Genomic DNA, 21,279 nt, shown 5'->3' on the forward strand with positions numbered 1-21,279 from the left:
ACACACTTCTGCACAACGCATAATGCGTAAGCATAAGAAAATTGATTGGTCTATTTCCTTATGCACATGTGTATGAACCAATCAATTTTCTTATGCTTACGCATTATGCGTTATGCAGAAGTGTGTGCTCCCCGCTTTACTGTTAAGGTGGAAGCACATAAAATTGCAGGAGACATAAGCAGAATGCAGAAGCCATATGCGCATGCGCTATGGTATCTGTAGAGCTACGGATACCATAGCGCATGCGCATATGGCTTCTGCTTTCTGCTCATGGCTCCTGCAATTTTATGTGCTTCCACCTTTATGTTCTACGAAAAGTGTGTGCCCTGCCTTATGGCTTTTTCACACAGGACACGAAAACGCTTGCCGCGCGGTAAGAAGCGACGCGGCAGCCAATCAACGTGTTGTTTTTCCGTAAGAACCAAAAGTTTATTGGCTACCACGTCGCTTCATAACACTATAGAGATCAATGTTGAATACCGACCTATGAATACGGGCCTTTCTCTTCCCACTATTCTATTTAGTTTGAAGATAATTCTTTAGAGGGCAGGCTGAGAGACTTTTTTTCTTCAACACACATGGTACATACTTCTGGGACGAACACATTATCGAAGAATCTAGGAAATGTTATTTGTCGACAATTGCACTTGTATAATGTAATTTGCTCGCGTTTAATTCCGACAGATTTCTTTCTAGCTTTCAAGTCCTTTAAAGGGCGTATCGTCCCATATTATCTGAATCGCTGTCTGCGAGAATTGCTGATTAATCATTCTATGATCGATACTTCGCTAATAGCGCATAAATAAAAATGGTAAGCAAAGTTTTTTGTCCATCATTATATGTCTATCTCTGAGAATCAACTTTATTATACAATTATGTGTGTTCGTAACATTAACATTGTAACAAATTTTCTTGCATCTGTATTTGTAGTACATTGTGGATATATGACAATAATGGGATTCAACCTATACTGTACTTTCAAATTGTTCGAAATTATAAAATTTCTATATTTATAAATAGATTATTAGTAGTTTGTTATTGAAAGACGAACGAGATACATAAATATGGTTAATTTCGATGAACTCTTAAGAAAAATGTTGAAAATATGATTTCATAGTAATGGTACTAATCACGAATGTTTCTATAGTCCGTTATTTTTATTATTCTGAACAGAATACTGAACAGAAACTCAAGAGAATAATATGCCTAGTTTGAAATCAATGATCTTGATTTTTACTTAAATTTAAATAAGAAAAATAAGTTATCTAATTATTTGATATACATATAATTGAATAATTGAAAAAGGAAAACTTGTGTGTATATTATATATTATATTGCTCGTATGTTATATATTGTATATTGATAGTGATAATATCTCATAAATAAGATAAAATTTACCTTTCTTATATATAATGGCAAATCATAATATTCCAGATTTATCGATTAACTCTATATTATAATTAGTGATAATATAGGCAAATCTATAAGTGTAGAAAGAAACTATAGCTATTTATAATATGGACTGTAATGAATTTCAATTGGTATTTTTGTAACATTAAAAAACTTGGAGTTTTTCTGCTTCCTTATTAATTTTTTATCAAGAGACATGGTATATAAGTATAACATGACAATAGAGGCATAAGTTTAATCGATTAATATTTATAATTCATGATCAATAGTGTATATTAAGTTTTTATTATTATTAACTTCTATTTTATTTGATTTTAGTCTCATACAATACTACTAGTACAACCTGGTGACAGACCTGAAACAAGAACATATTCTGATTATGAAAGCATTAATGAATGCATGGAAGGTAATGTTACATTATAATTTATAATAATATTACATTATAAATTTAAGTTATAAACTTTAATAAAAGATATTAATTCTTTAATTATGCATGATACATATAATTATATATTTTGAATAAAAACATTAATTGCATATATTAAACAGCATACAGTGAATTCATTCTAGACTATAAGCATTAAAAATAGAAAAAATATATTACGACAGAATGCAGTTCGTCTTTTATGTATTATATGATCTACTAGCTTGATATCCTTGCTTTGCAACAGTATGTGAAGGATTCTATAATTTATTCCCGATTCTAGATTTGCCCCTTTAGGTTGTCCTAAGGTCGATTAGGGCAAAATCCTAAATTGTGTTTTTAAGCATTTGTATGGGTAACCTTTGTAACCAAAAACCAAGTCAAATCTCATCAGGCCTAAGAGATATTGAGGAATCCGTGAACACATTTTGCTCCTTTTCATCCCATTAGGAATCAAATTTCTAAAAATCTTAGTGGGTATTTACGTCATACTCTTTTCATGTTTCTAGGTTTAAGGGTTTGGGTTGGACATTGATGAGTCAGTCAGTCAGTCAGGACATTTGTTTTTATAGATAATGGATACTTTATTACCCCAAGGGGTCTAAAAGGGCGTTTTGTAGGGACGTACCCAACCCTGTACAGTTTCAGACATTTGTTTTTATGTATATAGATGATTATGAATCAAAATTGTATTTTTATAATATTTTTACATACTTTAATTATTTGTTTACTATTACAGGTGTTTGTAAAATTTATGAAGAACATCTGAAGAGACGAAATCCAAACACTCCAACTATCACTTATGACATTAGTCAATTATTTGATTTCGTTGATCAGTTGACGGATTTATCCTGTCTTGTGTATCAAAAATCAACAAATACCTATGCTCCCTATAATAAGGATTGGATCAAGGAAAAGATATATGTACTACTGCGTAGAGCTGCAGGACATGGAGAATAATCAGTATATAAAGTACATGTATACGTGTGTGTTTCATATAATTTCATATAAGATAATTTTAAACATCTATATATTATTTGTTGTAATAAATCTATAATTTACGATATCTTATTATATTTTGATATAGTAATTACGTTTTATACCTTCCTCTTTACGTAAAGTATATCATTCAAGCAGGGTTGCAAAATTGGTAATTAAAACATTTATAAATCAAATCAATTTTAAATTATTAATTACACTAAGCTTTAATTCACAAATCCATTTCGATTTGTGAATTACACAGGCTTTAATTCATAATTAAAATTTGATTCGTGAATTACACAGGCTTAATTCATAATTTTTTATTTGTGATTTATATATAAAGCTGGTATAATTAACAAAATTAATTTTAATTTGTGAATTGCACTGGCTTTAATTCATATTTGATATTTCTTATTTTTTGTTGTAATTGTTTGGGCAAATTTAGGAATATATTCTCATAGTTTAGGAAATAATAGTTTATTTATAATTAACAAAAGTTAATTGAGCGTATAGTTAGCAGACAATTTTGAAAACATATTTTTCTTTTTAATCAATGTGAAATAATTTGGGAAACACGTCTGTAATATTTTCAACGTTTGGGAAATAATTATTTCATCTAAAAATCGAGTTCCATGTGCGTTTTCTGGGGGTCGATTGTATCTTGGATTGAGGTGAAAATTACAAAAGTGAGGAAATTCACTAGAATATCTACGATTTTATTTTTCGAAATCTAATAAATCTGTTCACTTTTGTAATTTTCACTTTGTTTCAAGATACACAATCGATTCTCTGAACAGTGTGACGTAAAAGTACGCGAAATTTAAAATATATACTGTACTATTTAACGAAAACCTATTTGGAATTGTACTAGCTTGGATCTTGTTTCGCCTTGCTACACATGGGGGTGTAGGGTGGACCTCGCTTCATGTGTTGAGTTGAAACTTATTTAGAATTGTACTAGCTTGGCCTTGTCTTGATCTCCGTGAAACCAGCTGTCGTACACGGTTGAAAGATTTGACCTCTATAAGCTAGACAGAAATTACTAAATTTGATAATTTTTAATTTTTTTAATAAGTGTATTTCGTTTGTAAATCGTTTGTGATTGATTGTCAGTTTTTAACGTCTGTGACCAATTAGTTGTTTGTAATTAACAATTTTATCTTGGCCATGATGTCAGCCAACACTTTTTAGTAACAAATAGATTTAAAATTATATAAACAAAATAAATATGTATAAATATATATAAAATATTGTAAAAGTAGGAGACATTTCTGCATGTTGCAGCAACTGATAATATATAACGCGCATTAGTGCTAAATACAAATTTCAAAAATTTATATTAACATATTATAATAAGAATTAAAGTAATTTAAATCGACCGTGAGTGGCAATATCTAGAACTTCAAAAAAATTATTTACATACAAAAATTCATAACTTAAAGGTTTGTATTGCGTACTTACGCTGGTTTTCGCTAGGATGCGAGCGTTGAGAATTGCTATGTTAGTGGCATAGGTGGCGGCGCACTCGCAAGAGAAGTCGAAACTTAACTTCTTTAAGTATGACTGTCTCAGGATCTCGCTCCTATGGATGTATTTGACCAATTTTTAAATCGGAGCGTTCTAGATCCAGAGATTTTTAGAGTCACTGATAACGAATCTGGTATTAGATTTCCAAAACTCAGAATGGCAGTTTCAATACGGCGGCTCAAAATTGAAGAAAGGACCCCGCACACATCACAGGGAAAATTGGCCTCCCGTCGAATTTGCTGAAATCTGTATTAATTTGATCATTTAATAAACTTTGTTTGTGTGAATTAAAATCTGGTTACTGCCTCTGGGTCTTCCAATCGAGCCCCTGGTTCGGCGATCGAGCTAGTCCGCGTTCGACTATTCTTAAAAGGTCGTTATAATCTGATTGATGATTCAAGCGTTTTTAATCAGTATGAAGCCGCTATGTTAGACATATAGCGTTTTCGATTTGCGACTCAAACCGACTCGGGTCGCATCATGTATACAGGACTCTAGCATCATTGACGTGGAATACATACATATCTTATGTATGTATTCCACGTCCATTGATGCGATCCGAGTCGGGTTGAGTAGTAAATCGAAAACGCCATTAGTGGATCACTGCTATAAAACGCGATTTATGTCCGAATACAAATTCGCTGTGCACAAACCACTTTAGACCTGAGGATTATATTACCACCGGCTTTGAAAGTAGTGAGTTTACAATAAAATTAATAGACATATAATGAAACATATGTTTAGTCGCGAATTTGGGTATTTATATAGAATAGCTACTGCACCTCAAAAATTAATAAAAATAGGCTCATTCGACGCATTTTGGTACGAAACGAAAGAATCTGGCAGAAAAATGCGGCGGTCTGCCCTGCGAAGCGAGATATTTAGCGTTAAAGTTGACGATTCTTAGGTTAGAAATCCTCTGTCATACCGACGTGATGTAGCGATCATGAACATGCCCTGCGGCCACACGCGCATGCTCCGTGGTCGCACGCGCATGCAAAAGTGTGCGAATTTTAAACGTATGCATACTTATAATGCATAAATATGGTAATTGTTTAGATGGGGGGGGATTACCTTGGATGACCTTGATATTTTAGTATGTTGTCAAAGTCACCCTCCTGAGTGACCTTCAGAAGGTTTCAGCTCGCGCTCGTTATTCGTTAAAAAGTTATTAATAAAAAAAATTTGGAAAATATAGCAGCTATTTTGAGTATTGGAAGGCATAAATAACTAATATATACGTGTGTGTGCCCTGCTTTAAAGAAAATCACAACTTCTATAAAGCAGGGCAACACACGTGTGTGTGTGTGCCCTGCTTTAACGAAAATCACAACTTCTATAAAGCAGGACATACACACTGTGTGTGTGCTCTGCTTTAACGAAAATCACAACTTCTATAAAGCAGGGCATACACACGTGTGTATGTGTCCTGCTTTAACAAAAATCACAACTTCTATAAAGCAGGACATACACACATGTGTGCTCTGCTTTAACGAAAATCACAACTTCTATAAAGCAGGGCATACACACGTGTGTATGTGCCCTCTGCTTTAACGAAAATTACAACTTCTATAAAGCAGGGCATACACACGTGTGTATGTGTCCTGTTTTAACGAAAATCACAACTTCTATAAAGCAGGGCATACACACGTGTGTATGTGCCCTGCTTTAACGAAAATTACAACTTCCCCAGATAGCCAAGTCTGTTCGAACAAATAATGCCAAATACTTGCTACAAATTTTGGTTTCAGAAATGGTACAAATTTGCATCAAAATTTGTTTTATCAAATGTTGTCGACAAACTGCTAGCAAATACGTAGCAAAACATGCGTACACAATTGACGCCAAATTGATACCAAATATCGAGCAAAGCTTAGTAGTACCTGATAACAAATTGGCATCAAATTGCCGCTAAAATTAGTTGACAAAACCTAACGCCAAATTAATGCCAAATATTGAGCAAATTTTGGTGACAAAGCTTGAGAACAAATTGACGCCAAATACCGAGCAAAGCTTAGCAACTACCTGATAACAAATTGGTACCAAATTGCTGTTAAAGTTTGTTGACTAAACCTAACACCAAATTGATGCCAAATATTGAGCAAATTTTGGTAACAAAACTTAAGAACAAATTGACGCGCTCGAATTCCTTCGCGTTTTGCAAACGCCCGATCGTTTCATTCAGATGGCGCGACGCATGAGTCGCCACTTTCAAAGCGCCCCCACCTCCTTCCTCGCTCTCGTTCAGTGTCATGGCCGCTCTTGCTGCGTTTCTTCGGACGAGAAGAGTACGTTTTCTTTCTTTCGTAACTAATTGAGCTAAGCGGCACGTATTTTGGAGACCAACCGAGCGAGATTCGACTTACCAAGGAGAGCTCACCGCCAGGAAAAGGAGAGCTGCGGCAGCTTTCGTCCGAGAGGGAGGATTGAGGCAAGGAGTCCAGTCCAGCGAGCAGGGCTCTTCCGATATTCTCATTTGGGACGCCATATTGGAAGATCGACATTGATCGCAGTAGTACAAGGGGCGCTGTAAGGTTAATTCTCGTCTTGAGATCTTGGAATTGATCTCATTCTTGTGACTCTGGTTTATATTCTAGCTCTAGAATTGATCTCGTAGACAAATGCAGAGGCCCCCCTCTCTTTTCTTTTCTTTTCTTTTCTTACTTTGATTTCAATCAGTAATCCAGACTCCTTAATTCCGTCCTGTAAGATCTGGTTAATTCTCGTCTTGAGATCTTGGAATTGCTCTCATACTTGTGGCTCTGGTTTATATTCTAGCCCTAATGTAATTTTAATATATGCATTACAATTTTACACTGTCAAATAATAAATAATATTGTTTGATAATAATAACAACAGTATAGATAATAGTAACAATTTTATTACTTGACTTATTTTATTTTATTTTTGACAACTCGTATATACATTAATTGTGGCTAAGGTCTATACTATGTCATAGTGTAGATCTTATCTACGTTTCTGGCAAATCAGTCCAAAGTATGCGGCTTTATTCTTTATCCTTTTTATGTATAGCAATTTTATTTTTTTTTTATTTTTTAATTATTTTTTATGTATTATCTCTTATGTATCAGGTTTCTGAAGAAGACTAAGTATATAAAGTCGAAACGTAAAACGTTAATTGTATTTAAAATTTGTTTAATTAAACGAGATTAATTTTAAGTATGACTGTCTCAGGATCTCGCTCCTATGGATGTATTTGACCAATTTTTAAATCGGAGTTTTGTCACCTTTTAAGCAGTGCTTAGGACTACTTTTTAAATTCCTTTTTTCCAGAGCACTTTTTATAAATAGCTAGTAATTTTAGAAAAATAAACCTGCTATTTTAAAGTGGGAAAAACCTTACACTTCTAAAACCGATGATCCGAAAATCTCGACCGATAGGAGAAACCGGGGCAAACTTGACATTAAGCTTTTTGCCAATTTAAATCTATCGTAGAAACTTGCCTTTCCTATTGTAAATGCGTCTTTATGTGCCAGTATTATCAATGGAATTTGGTGACATTCTGAGTTATGGTGTAATTTTTAGCGACATAAGCGTTTTTGATGGTAAAAAGTAATTTTTCTGATCTCTCAAAAACTACTCTTTCATCGATCTTTACTCTTGCGAATCTATATGTAAGTGATTTTGATGGGTGATGCTCTATATGAATCCGGTAATAGTTTTTGCATATTTTCCAAATTTTTATGTTTTTGGAGTGACAAAAGTGAAAATAATCGACGTTCAGGACAAAGTCGACACCACGCCGTTTCATCGGCTCCCAATAACAAACGATGCTTGTCATGCAATCATATGGCTAATGACAAATGTGTGCGCACGTTCGCGTGAATTTACTTGCATAAATTGTTTTTTAGACATGAGTTTAGATGAAAATAATTAGAAGTTCAACAATTTTTGTTCTCATTATTTCCAATGATTGTTTTACTTAATTTCGAATTATTGTACTTTCCAAATACACAATAAACCATGTATTTTCAGTTTCAAACAATAAAAAATAAGTTCCAGATCAAATTGTGTCGATCAGACAAAGTGTTGAGTTTGCCCCGGCGGGGTGTCGAGTTTACCCCGGCATTTTTCATTTCGAAAATTTGTCTTCGCGTCACTTTTCCTTTCCTAGCGGCAAAACAAAGCGACGTACAACAAAACTTTTTGAATCAATTTTGTACCTGAAGGAACTCTTTAAATATATACCATTGAATTTGCCTAAAAATTTTAATTAAATATTAAAAATTGCCTTTGAAAAAATAGCGTCGAGTTAGCTCCGGTCTCCTCTACTCTGAACACTTTGATTTCGAGAATAACGATAATTATAGAAATATATTTAACATTAACAGACACATCGGCAAACGAGGCTCATTCAAATGACAACGATGATAACTCTAAAAATTGCGAGAATAGTGATGAGAACAATGAGAACCAAAAGAACGATGAGGAAAAAAATTTCCCATAAAGATATTTTATATAAATTCACATTGTATAACATTTACTGTAATTAATATATAATTAATTATTGTATTGCCACCGTTAGATTTTATAAATGTCATAATGTTTTATAAATATAAAGATTTCTTTTAACATATGTATAAAATAATTTATCAATAAATCAATAAAATTGTAAATCAATAAAAAATTATAGGTATGTTTTTTATAATTTAATGCTTTTAATTTTCCCTAAAAAAATATATTTTAGTATTTATTAATGGCTACGTAACAAGGCTTGCTGCAATTTGGCGTCAATCTGTGTCATCAAGATTTGCTCTGTATTTGGTGCCAAATTTACTGTTAAGTATTGTTCTCAAATCTTGTTTGATATTTGATATCAATTTGGCGTCGGGTTTTGTCAACAAACTTTGATAGCAATTTGTCAACAATTTGCTATTAGATTGCTGGCAAGCTTTGCTCGGTATTTGGTGTCAATTTGGCGTCAAGTTCTTTCGTCAATTAAGGTTTGCTCGCAATTTGGCACAAATTTGCTGTCGAGCTTTTGTTGGCAAGCCTTGTTCACAATATAGCGCAAATTTGCCGTTAAACTTTTGCTGTTTTGCTCGATATTTAGCGTCACGTTGGTGTCAAGTCATGTACACAAGCTTTGCTAGCAAAACACAAGCGTATTGCAGACACAGATTGCACCGGATTTGTCGACAAGTTTTGCGCGTATTTGGTGTCAATTTGGTTACAATTTGCTGACAAATTGTTTACTAAAGCAGGGCATACACACGTGTGTGTGTGTGCCCTGCTTTAACGAAAATTACAACTTCTATAAAGCAGGGCATACACACGTGTGTATGTGCCCTGCTTTAACGAAAATCACAACTTCTATAAAGCAGGACATACACACATGTGTGTGTGCTCATGATCGCTACATCACGTTGGTATGACAGGATTTCTAACCTAAGAATCGTCAACTTTAACGTTAAATATCTCGCTTCGCAGGGCAGACCGCCGCATTTTTTTGCCAGATTCTTTCGTTTCGTGCCAAAATGCGTCGAATGAGCCTATTTTTATTAATTTTTGAAGTGCAGTAGCTATTCTATATAAATACCCGAATTTGTATTCGGACATAAATCCTTGCGTTTTATAGCAGTGATGATCCACCGTTTATTTTTCATCATCTTGTCATTCTTGTCCCTCGGGAACCGATGCTCTCCCTTATTTTTACATCCATATGCCACACACATTCCCGGCATGTTAAAAAATTCCGAAATATTCACGTTTATGTTACACAGATTTTCTCGTCAACGATATGCTCGGTACTCGGTGACAGCTCGGTGTCTCCAATTTCACTAGCGCCCTTAGCGGCTAAGAGTGGCACGCGCCGTCCCCATACCTATTCTATTCTATATATACTATTCTATTCTTAAAATTTAAGAATAGAAATTTCTTAAACTTTATATTAATACATTTATATAACCTCTTGATATGTGTTAAATAGATAAATATATACAAAAACCTGACAAAAGTGATAAGTACAATAATATAATTATATGCAATATATATATTGTTATTATATATGTTATTATCTGCAGCATATGTGTTATTTTATGTAGTTAATTGCAAAAAATATGTTTGTAAATAACAATAACACAAAAAAATATTATTTAAAAACTTTACTTATATATTTATGTTTCTTTAATTATTAATCAATTAATAATTACGACTAATTACAACATATCAACATTCAAATATAATTTATATATAAAATAAAATGTAATATATTTGAAATAAAAATTTAGGATAATATGGACTCATAGATTGTGTAAAATTAAATACAAGCTATAAATAAACATATATGAATGCAAGAAGATAATTTCCAATATATTTTCATTAATTAGAAGCAAAATACCAAGAGATGTTAATTTGGATTACTTTCTATTATCTACATTCAACTCATGTTGGGTTCTAATTAGCATTGCTTTTAAAAATATTCGGAATAATTATATAATTATATTTTTGCATCATATAATCGCGTGTAAATATAATAAGATTTTATGTACTTTATATTATTTGTAAGAACTGATTTAAATTATAGAACAGAAAATATGTAAATTATATAGAAATTATATAAATTGTTAAATATAAATAAAAAAAGAGAAAGAAGGAAAGAGAAAGGAAGAAAAGAAAAAAGAAAAAAAAGAAAGAAAAGAGAGAGAATTATAAAGTATTCTTATCAAATTTGCAATTATGAATTGTGAGAATATCTTAATAATAATATTATATCTATATATTAATTTACTTTTAGTTTAATATACACGTGTACACAGTGTTATAATGATAACGAAACTGTCGTTATAAGAGTTACAGGTGACGAGATGTGAACTATTAAAACCGCACACCCACGCTCAGGGGCCTACTACGTATCTTTTCACGAGGTAAAAATGCGAAAAGTGCAAATTTACTAGATTTTGACCAATGAAATCGTAGATACTCTGTGAATTCTCTCACTTTTCGCATGTTTACTTCGTGAAAAGATACGTAATAGGACCCCAGAATATTTTCTCCCTCTCTATAATTTTCCTCTCAGAGGGACTTGTACGGGTCCAACTCGCAAATATGTTGCATAGTTAGCCACATATTTATCAAAAACCTACGCGATATTACCGGTACAAAATATTTATTACGCGGTTAAATTGGTCATATTCGACCATATGATGTAAGCCCCGCTCCCATGATGGATTCCAATAGTTTTAATATTTTCAATGTAAATCTAATTTTATTCAGATATTGCAACAGATCCGGTATCATTTATGTCCGCATTAAACTCGTGTTTTGCTGGCAGAACATGTCGATATAATCTGACAAAATAGATAATCGACAGAAACTGTCATTTCGTACACATTTAAATGGAATGCATTATGTAAATAGTTACGAAATGGCATATTCTACTGGTTCTACAGTTAATCTGTCATTATATTCTGTTATATTTCTGTTGACATTCCATTGACAAAATGTGCAGCAGTCATTTTCAAAATTTGTTCTCAACAGATTTGGCTATTCACACAACATGCGCATGCGCTTTGATCGTGTGATAATATAGGTGATAACTTTATTAATATATATATATATATATATATATATATATATATATATATGTATGTATGTATATATTAATATACATATATATTAATAAAGTTATAATGTGTGTATGCGCGCGTGTGCGTGTGCGCGTGTGTGTGTGTGTGTGGAGTTATTATGGATATGTTATTGCGATTGTATGGTATTTGCGATTTTATCTGACTTCATAAATATATATTATATCATTATTATAATATTCCTTAAATATGCAACATAATGACTGTTATAATTATGCTAAAGTTTTTACTAATTCTATGTTCTTTTAATTGTTAGAATTTTTTATATATTTGTGTTATAATTACAATTTGTATTATATATTTATGCTATAATTACAAGAAAAGTTTTATATTTGTATTATAATTACACAACATGTATTATTACGTATGTTATTATCTCGCTATCTATCTATCTATCTATCTATATACATACATACATACATACATACATACATACATACATACATACATACATACATACATATACATACAGATACAAAATATCAAGAGAAAAATATTTATAGAATTTTGTTTTTCTCATTTTAACATTTATAAGTGTCCTTCTCGATTTTAATAACTCTTAGTTATAAAACAGTTTAAAATAAGAAACATGTGCTTTCTTAGTAACAAATAAGATTATGTTACACAGTTACAATATGTATAAATATATTTAAAAGCTGATATTCATAGTCGTATATAATTTTTAGTCATTTATTAAGAATATAATTATCTATAAAGAGATATATATTCAGCAAATTGTTATTCAGCTATTCGGATAAATATTTCACAAATTTCTGTTTCACAAATCCATGTTTAAAAAATGTTTTTGTTTACCATTTATTTTGTATCTTCTCTTAATTTTTTATTTATTTTATAAGAATTAATCCGCGCGTATTAATCCGTATTAATCTTTAATTATGAATCATATAAATAAATAATTATCAATTTTTTAAGTAAAATTTTGATTTTACACACAATAAAAACTTTCTATCAACTAATTTGACATAATCTCGTATAAATTTGTTAATCTCGTATAAACATCATTAAAAACATTTTCAATTATTTATTCAAAATTTATTAAAAAATTTATTATGGATGATTTTGATCATTATACAGGGTGTAACAAAAAGATGGGGACACACTTTGTATACGAAAACTCGTCCGTTTCGCAAAGGTCTCCGCCCACAGAACATCTATTTACGGGTATACGATACGCCACGCTTTAGAAACTTTACCTCCACTTTGCTCGCCTATACGCAGAACCAACCATAATCGGACGGAGTATAGGGAGGGTTGATATAAGTAATTTGAGTATAGAATGCATGTCCGCTGAAGCCTCGTTTCCGTGCTACACGGCTGTGAAGTTGTCTAATTACCTATGTAGGTAAAAGTGCCTTTTCGGTAAAGGATAGGGAAAAGTTTTATTTGAGAAAGCTGTTCAGAATTAAAAATCAGGCACCTAAACTAAATTTTGAATCAATCGGCCTTTGACGTTTTATTCATGGCATACCTTTAATGATAAAAAAGCAAAAACTCCAAAGTAGACCGATTGATTCAACATTTGATATACGGGCCTGATTTTTAATTCTGAACAGCTTTCTTAAATAAAATTTTTAGCTATCTCTTTTACCAAAAGGCAACTTCACTGCCATGTAGCACGGAAATGAGGCTTCAGCGGACATGCATTCCTATACTCAAATTACTTATATCAACCTCCCCTACAAGCACACAATCTGTCCTCTCGCTGGCGTGGCAGGAGTTGGTGCATGTGTTGGACGATGACCCTTGGGGTCTGCCGTATAAGCTGGTGATGGACAAACTGCGTAAGCCCACCACACCGCTTAGCGTCAGCTTGGAACCGGACATTCTTAGTCGATTGCTGAATAAGCTCTTTCCCCCGGGTAGAGAACTGATCCCGGTAGATCTTGGCGATTGCGAGGAGGGAAGAACCCCTATTATGGCGGACGAAGTCATAGAGGCAATTAGAGCGAAGAAAAATGCGAAGACGGCGCCTGGTCCTGATGGATTTAAAGCGACCGTATTGAATAAGCTTCCTTCGAGTATGGTCCACCGGCTCGCTCTGGCTTACAATCACTATATGCGGGTAGGAATTTTTCCCACGAACTGGAAACTGGCGGATCTTGTTCTAATACCGAAGGGGGACGTCTCACCTCCCGGCGAGTTCCAAAAGCCAGGCCTATATGTCTTTTAAATGAGGTTGGCAAGACCTTTGAGAGGGTCATCGTACATCGTCTCGATACATACTTTAGTGAAAACCCGACTTACGACCTGTCCGGGAACCAATTTAGTTTTAGAAGGTCGCGATCAACGGTTGATGCCCTCTTCTTGGTGAAAAATATAATAACCGCCCGGGCGGAAGGCGGGGTCGCCTTGGCAATATCCCTTGATATAGAGAACGCCTTTAACTCTATTAAACATGCAAGCATTAGAGGGGCACTTCGAAATAAGCGGGTTCCTCCGTACTTGCGGTGGATTTTGGAAGATTACCTCAGAGGTAGAAGGGTGAGATATATTGCTCCGGATGGTACTAGGCATACGAGACCGGTCAACAGAGGGGTTCCACAGGGCTCGGTGTTGGGCCCCACTTTGTGGAATGTTGGTTTTGACCGGGTTTTAAGAACGAGACTATTCAAGGACTGTCATGTCGTCTGCTATGCAGACGACACTCTCCTAGTCGTGGTGGAGAGTGATTTCGACGCAGCGTGTTCTCTCGCTACGGAATGTCTTGAAAGACTCCTGATTAACATTAGCGACCTGGGCCTAAAGATCTCGTGGCCTAAAACTGAAGCTGTCTTTTTTGGTTCCTGTCCGCGAAACTCCATCTTTGTCTACGGCGGAAGAGAGATTAAGATCTCATATAGTATGAAGTACCTTGGCGTATATATCGATAAGAACTGGGCGTTTAATACGCACATTAAATATGTTGCGGAAAAGATCACTAGGGTCAACAGGGCATTGTACGGGCTGCTTCCAAACTTGAGAGGTCCTTTGGAGGGCAAGCGTAGGTTATATTATACGATAAACACTTCGATCGCGCTCTACGCGGCTCCTATTTGGGGCGAAGAATTCTGCGCATCTAAAAACAAACAACGGATCCTCAGACGCGCACTGCGGTTGACTGCCGCCCGTACGATAATAGCATATCGTACCGTCTCGTATGAGGCGGCTACATTACTTGCCCGTATTCCATTGATAGATCTATACGCGAAATATGTGAAGCGCACGTATATGCGTCTAAGGAGGATGAAAGAGGAGGGCACATTTAACAGAGTGTACTCAGCTGCCGTTCGGGAGCACGAATGGGAGGCTCTGCGGGAGGAATGGAAGAACCACATCCGGAATCCGCGTCTCGCGGGACGAAGAACCAGAGAAGCGATACTCCCGAACTTCGAGGGATGGTTGGACCGACGTACCGGGTTCTTAACGTTCAGGATAACGCAATTCTTGACGGGGCACGGTTGTTTTAGGGCCTTCCTCTTCAAAATAGGGAAGGAGGAAACACCCGTCTGTCGGTACTGTAACGCAGAGGATGAAACCTCAGAACATACTTTAGCCATTTGCGGCTCTTGGGGCCTTGAGAGGGGAGAGCTGACTGCTGTCATCGGCCAGAACCTGGCACTTGACAAAGTCGTCGAAGCTATGTGTTTCAGTAAGGAGTCGTGGAAGGCATTTTCGGTCTTTGCCGAAAAAGTACTGCAAAGAAAAGAAGAGGACGAGCGCAGAAAACAGCAGCAGATACTGTTGGACCCCGTGGGACCTGGCGCCGGGGATGCGATGGAGGACAAGTAGCGACTCCGCTTTTATTGATATTGTTTTATATTTCTGCGGATTGTTTGTTGTGTGCGGGCGGGGCTTTTTCTTTTGGTCCTTTAGGGCGGTCGGGCGCTGGTCGGTGTGGATTCTCTCCCCTCCTGGGGTTCGGTGCGTCGACTCGTGCGACGCTCCCGGATTCCTAGGGGTGGGTGGGGTCTGGGGCGGCCGGCGTTGGTCCGCCTTGGGGCTGTTGTATTGCCCCGCATTATAGTTATAGTCTTTTATAGTTTTATAGTTTTATAGGTTGCGTTTTTGCGTATCATGGTTCTCTCTCGGGGGCTTGGTCGTGGGGGTCCGTTGGTTTCTTGGGGGGTCGGCCGGCCGGGGTCCGCCGCTCACCGCTGTGCTCGCGGGGCTCCGGACCCGCTGCTAGGCAGCGAGTTCCGGATGTCCCGTTGTGGCTGCGGTCCGCGGTTGGTCGTTTCCCCTGGGAACTCTTCGGCTGCGGCGGGGCTCTCTCGGGGCGTCTTTAGTCTGCGTTCCCTCTCCCTCCTCTCTCCCCTTGCCCTTAGGGGTTGGGGTGGGCGGCGGGGGGGGGGGGCGATTGTCGCCTCTCGCCGCGTGTGCGTGGCTGGGGATGGGGGTCTTAGGATCCCGCATATGGTGGTGGGTCGTACGCCCTGGTTTTAACGAGTCTTTACTCGTGGGTTAATTGGTTGATTAATTAGTGCACGTCTGTGCGTGTGCTGCTGCATGTGTGGGGGGTGGAAATGCTCCTGGACGAACGTTCTCGCAACCGATGAAGAGGACCCTCAATGATATGACTGCCCGTGGTCATCATCATGAGGGTCCTCTGAGGTGGTCGGGCAATGGACGCGCTGGTCCTCGACACTGCAGGACAGGGGCCCTTATGTCATTGGTGCCGCGCGATTCCGCTGCCCGACTAGGATGCGTTCTTTTCCGGGAGCGGGAAAAACCCCGGGGTGGGTGCATGCCCCAGTCTAACGAGTTTACTCGTGGGTTAGTTAGTTATGTGTGGAACCCCTCTCCGGATAGAGGCGGTCCCTGTCTCGTCTAATTCGCACACATGCGCGTGTGCTGCTGTATGTGTGTGGGGGGGGGGGGGTGGGAATGTCCCTGGACGAACGTTCTCGCAGCCGATGAAGGGGACCCTCAGTGATATGATTGCCCGCGGTCATCTAGGGGCGTCCCGAGGTGGTCGGGTGATGGACGCGTTGGTCCTCGATATTGCAGGACATGGGGCTCTCATGTCAATGGTGCCGCGCAATCTCGCCGCCCGACTAGGGTGCGTCCTCTTCCGGGGGCGGAAACACCCCTCCTGAGATGACCTACCGTGTGTCCTGTGTCTTCGGTTTACGTCTTACTGTTGCCTCTGCGTGAGGACTGTTACATCTCGTGAAGTAATACCTCGAGTCTCCTATGTGATGTAACCTATGTCCGGCGTGCTGCATGTTGGGGAGAGGTTTTTTAGTGGGTGCAAGCCCCACATAATCTGACAGCCGGGGTCAGGAATGCGCGAGGCATTTTTTCTTCTCCCTCCGGGAAAAAAAACCACAATCTGTCCTCATCTTTTTGTTACACCCTGTATGATTATGTATGAAGAAAACATTACAATATATTAAATGTGCCACAGAAAAATATCTCAACAAAAAATCAGTATTCAATCATTTATAATTATACTAAATGGTTGCTTTAATTTTACAAATTATCGCATATTGCAAAATATAATATGTTAAGAAAAAGCAATAAAAGACAAAATGTATATATAATGCACAACATTATTAAGCAGAAGATTCCGCCCGGTGACAGAAAATGCCAATACTTATCTATTTTGAAGAAAAAGTTTTGTAGCGTGCGAAATAAATAAAATATAAACTTTGAAACATATATGTAGGGGAGACCGGGGCGAAGTCATCACTATTTTTTCGGTGCCGATTTTTAACAATAAAACAAATAATTTTAGTAAAATGTAGTATACCGTTGTAAAGAGTGAACCCTTGGCTACAAAATTTATACGGACATTTTTGGCCTACGTCGCTTTGTTCAACTGGTATAGAGTGAAAACGACAAAGGTACAAAATTTGAAATGTCAAAACTGCTGGGGCGGAGTCGTCACTCCATTCTCGGACTGAATTTTAAATGAAAATTCATAATTCTGATCATGAAAAATGATAGGATACATTTTATTAATTATTTTTTAATAGAAAAATGGAAACATTAATTAACCCTCAGGGTACACACTGGGTTAGCGTAACCCGAGCGAATTTTGAAAGTAGCGCCATTTCAAAGGAAGTGAATGGTGGGGGTCCGTACCGGGGGGGGGGGAAATCTTTGAGGTAGCTACTATGTGAGCGCCAAGGGGCAGCGTCAGTCTACGCTTGGTGCTCAAGTTATACGATTTTGAAAATTGAACTCGAGTAGTCTACACCCAGTCCGTACGGAACGTTACAAAATCCGTGTTAAAAAAAAAAAATTTGTGTTTTTCGAGTATTTGCTGCAGTAGTTTTTTTTTTTTTTTTTTAGTATTTTGGTATGTATGATTTACTATTTTTAATATACTTTTGTGCATTTTAACCTCAAAATGATGCTCTGTAGGATACCAGTATAACGTATCCGTGCATGCATGTTAATATTATTTCAATTTTTGTTATTTATTTATATTATACTAATCAACAACATCCAAAAGAACTATTTTTACTTTGATATTTTTTTTTTGCGTTATTACGATAAATCAAGCAAGTAACGTTATATCGCTGTCGCAAAAAACGGGTATTTTCATAGTTCAAAAAAATATACTTTTTGGAATGGATCAAAAAACGAATTCAGCCATTTCAAAGAACAACTTTTTAGCTTTCAAACGCGACTTAAAAAATGTCGATATCTTTTTTTTTCATAAAGTTATGCAATTTAAAAGAAAAAGTGAATTTTTATGAAAATTTTTTGAGAATGGTTTACATTTTTAAATGTATCTTTGTTTAAACAAGTAATGTAATAAATCTATCAACGCCATTGTATTTTTGAGAAAATTTCTGATCCAAAGAAATAAAAAAAAAAATCAAAAAGAAATAAAAAAAAAATTTGTTTTAATTGACAAATTACAGCCCGATATATACAGTCAATCAAAGTCGCCGGGCTAGGCTAACCTATGTCCATACGGAACGTAACTTTTTTATAGTCTGTACCCTGAGGGTTAAAAACACAATGGCGGAAAATAATTACAAGAAAAGCGCACACACTTATGTGTCCTATGCTCGCACGTTTCTGGTCAGCTCTATTCTGTCATCTCTGAGCACACGCAGCACATATTATCCGAGTCATCGCCGGAATCCGACCACTGCTGCTTCTTTGACTTTGATTTTCGCCGAAAGCCTCCATGATATGGCTTGGTGACGACTTCGCCCCAGACACAAGTTTCAAGTTTGGTTGCTCATAAAATATTAGAAATCAATGAAAATAAAAGAAATTCACTGGATTCGTGTTCAGCATGCATTACTCTTTGGAATCACTTACTTTGAGATTCGGAGACACAATAATATTTAAGGGTCTTTATTTAGAATACGGGCCTGAACACGAATATAGATAAAATTATGTTCAATCAACGCGTTTTTGCACAACTATACTTTTTTAGAGAAGCTTTCTTGGCAAGACATACTCTCGGTGGTTTGCCATTGCCTTCCGAGAGGAGAACGAGCGAATATAATTTTTGGCTCTACCGGGAATCGAACCCGGGACTTCGGTTCAATAAACCAGTGCGCTGTCTACTAGGCCACGCTCGTCTCATATATCTCACCACTTTCGTTTAAATATGCTAAATTCAGCATTTTATGTACAATTAAATTGTTTGAAAAAAAATACATGCCTCTTATTTTTTTACATTTGAATTGCGTGTATAAGCGGAGTAGGATACTTTCAAATATTCTCTTGTCAGTTTTATATTCTTATAAATTCTCATGTTAAGATTTAAATCTATTTTTATCTGTAAGGGACATAATGGCATGCTCCTGAGTGATCGCTGCGAGCTCTTTAAGCCATTCATCTAATATAACAGCACATAGTACAACATTTTGTACTGGGGTCACTTCAGTTGGCGATTCCCACGAAGTTTTTGTATATCTGTTAAAAAAGAAGATTATGTTTAAAGCCTAATCAATAGCATACATCTATATATTGCATATCGATTTTCAAGCATTTGTATTGGAATAAAATTCTTATTGCATATTGAGATAAAATAAAATCTAAACCGAACAATTGTATAAATCTATTTTATGTAAAAATAAATAAATATTTTTTCAAATCATTATTCGTTAACGTTTAATAGTATACACAGTCTCACTTTAAAATCTGTTAATATTTTAAATATATACAAAAATATATATATTTTAATTAATGTAAATATATATAGTCATATAGATCCTCTTATAAAAGCGGTACGAAACCCTGGCTGAATCGCGTTTGCAATTGTTACCGTGTTATTGCGAACGTGATTGGTCGTCTCGATTCAATCGATTAATTGAGTGTACAAATGTTTTTTGCACAGATAATAACACATAAAAAACATCACAAGGCGCGCGCGAAGCGCGCGCTATAATCTAGTCAGAGAGAAACCTGAGAGAGGCCATCCCGGCATTTTTCGTCAATTTTTCTGTGTCACATTTTCCGACGCGCCGCCTGAGAAAGTGCGTATCAACTACGTCGTTTCGCTCGGTAACCGCACATGGTTTGCGTCCGTGCTAATGGTTCGTGTCCGAACTAGCCAGTTAGAGGGGATATGCTGCGGCCGCGGCGCACAGTGGAGTCGTTTGCGCGAATCGCGGAAAAAATTATGTTACTTGTAAGATATGCAATGAATGATCATAGAACCTTTCAATGTTGACTTATAAAAATTGCAAAAGTGTATATTTATTAAAAATTAATGATAGGAACAAGTATTTGATTGAAATTAAATAAAAATTCAATTTACATTTAATTTACGTATAAGAGCAAAGTAATTCTTGCGTCGATCATCGCTTAAGTCTAAATTTTTTTGATGTGGTTTACTTCTTAAACTAGTTATTAACGGATCGGATGACACGAGCATCATATGCATAACATCTTCATTTGTAAACAGACGGCTACATTTTCTACTATGATTAAGTCGATATCGTTTATAGTCCTTAATTATTTCTTGCCTCTTGAGCTTCTTCCAATAATGTCCCAAACAGGTAACGCTGCATTTTCCGAGGCATTTTCTATAATTTCCTTACCGTGAAGAAGAATTTTATGAACGGTAATTGGCATAAAGTACCAAGAATATTTTTCAATAAATATTTCCGCTGCCTTGTACCGCTGCCTTGTACCGCTGCATAAGAACCGAATTTTTCTGAATTTATTTCTTCACCACAATTAATCGTTTGTAATATTGTGGAAAATCTTCTGATCAATTTCTCGTCAACTCCAGTTATTTCTGCTGTGATTTTTGGATCAGCAAAAAATCGTCGAGAAGTATTTCCGTCATTAGATGATCCGGAACCTTGTTTAACGATGTCTACCCTCAGTCCAAGTTTATTATAAAAAGC

The 21,279-nt window shown here is 36.1% G+C and overlaps 2 protein-coding genes across 5 annotated transcripts in view; one reads left to right on the forward strand and one right to left on the reverse strand.

Annotated features, from left to right (window-relative positions):
- Nucleotides 1–564: 564 nt before the first annotated feature.
- Nucleotides 565–2,900, forward strand: E(r) (enhancer of rudimentary). Its single transcript, XM_071781808.1, has 3 exons — nucleotides 565–811; nucleotides 1,729–1,816; nucleotides 2,574–2,900. Exons 1-3 carry the CDS (start codon nucleotides 809–811, stop codon nucleotides 2,792–2,794), a joined length of 312 nt encoding a protein of 103 aa, XP_071637909.1. The 5' UTR covers nucleotides 565–808; the 3' UTR covers nucleotides 2,795–2,900.
- The window catches only part of LOC139815139 (FHIP family protein AGAP011705), a 197,076-nt gene continuing 178,370 nt past the window's right edge, over nucleotides 2,574–21,279 (reverse strand). For 3 of the 4 annotated variants that reach the window (XM_071781805.1, XM_071781806.1, XM_071781807.1), the window contains one exon: nucleotides 13,955–19,837. In XM_071781805.1, the coding sequence (XP_071637906.1) occupies nucleotides 19,678–19,837 (160 nt within the window). In that variant the 3' untranslated portion in view covers nucleotides 13,955–19,677. Of the gene's footprint in view, nucleotides 3,844–4,276; nucleotides 4,589–13,954; nucleotides 19,838–21,279 lie in introns of those variants that run through there. The other variant, XR_011732674.1, reaches the window with a different exon arrangement.

Source organism: Temnothorax longispinosus, chromosome 6 (assembly GCF_030848805.1).
Source record: "Temnothorax longispinosus isolate EJ_2023e chromosome 6, Tlon_JGU_v1, whole genome shotgun sequence".
Taxonomy (NCBI): Eukaryota; Metazoa; Arthropoda; class Insecta; order Hymenoptera; family Formicidae; genus Temnothorax; species Temnothorax longispinosus.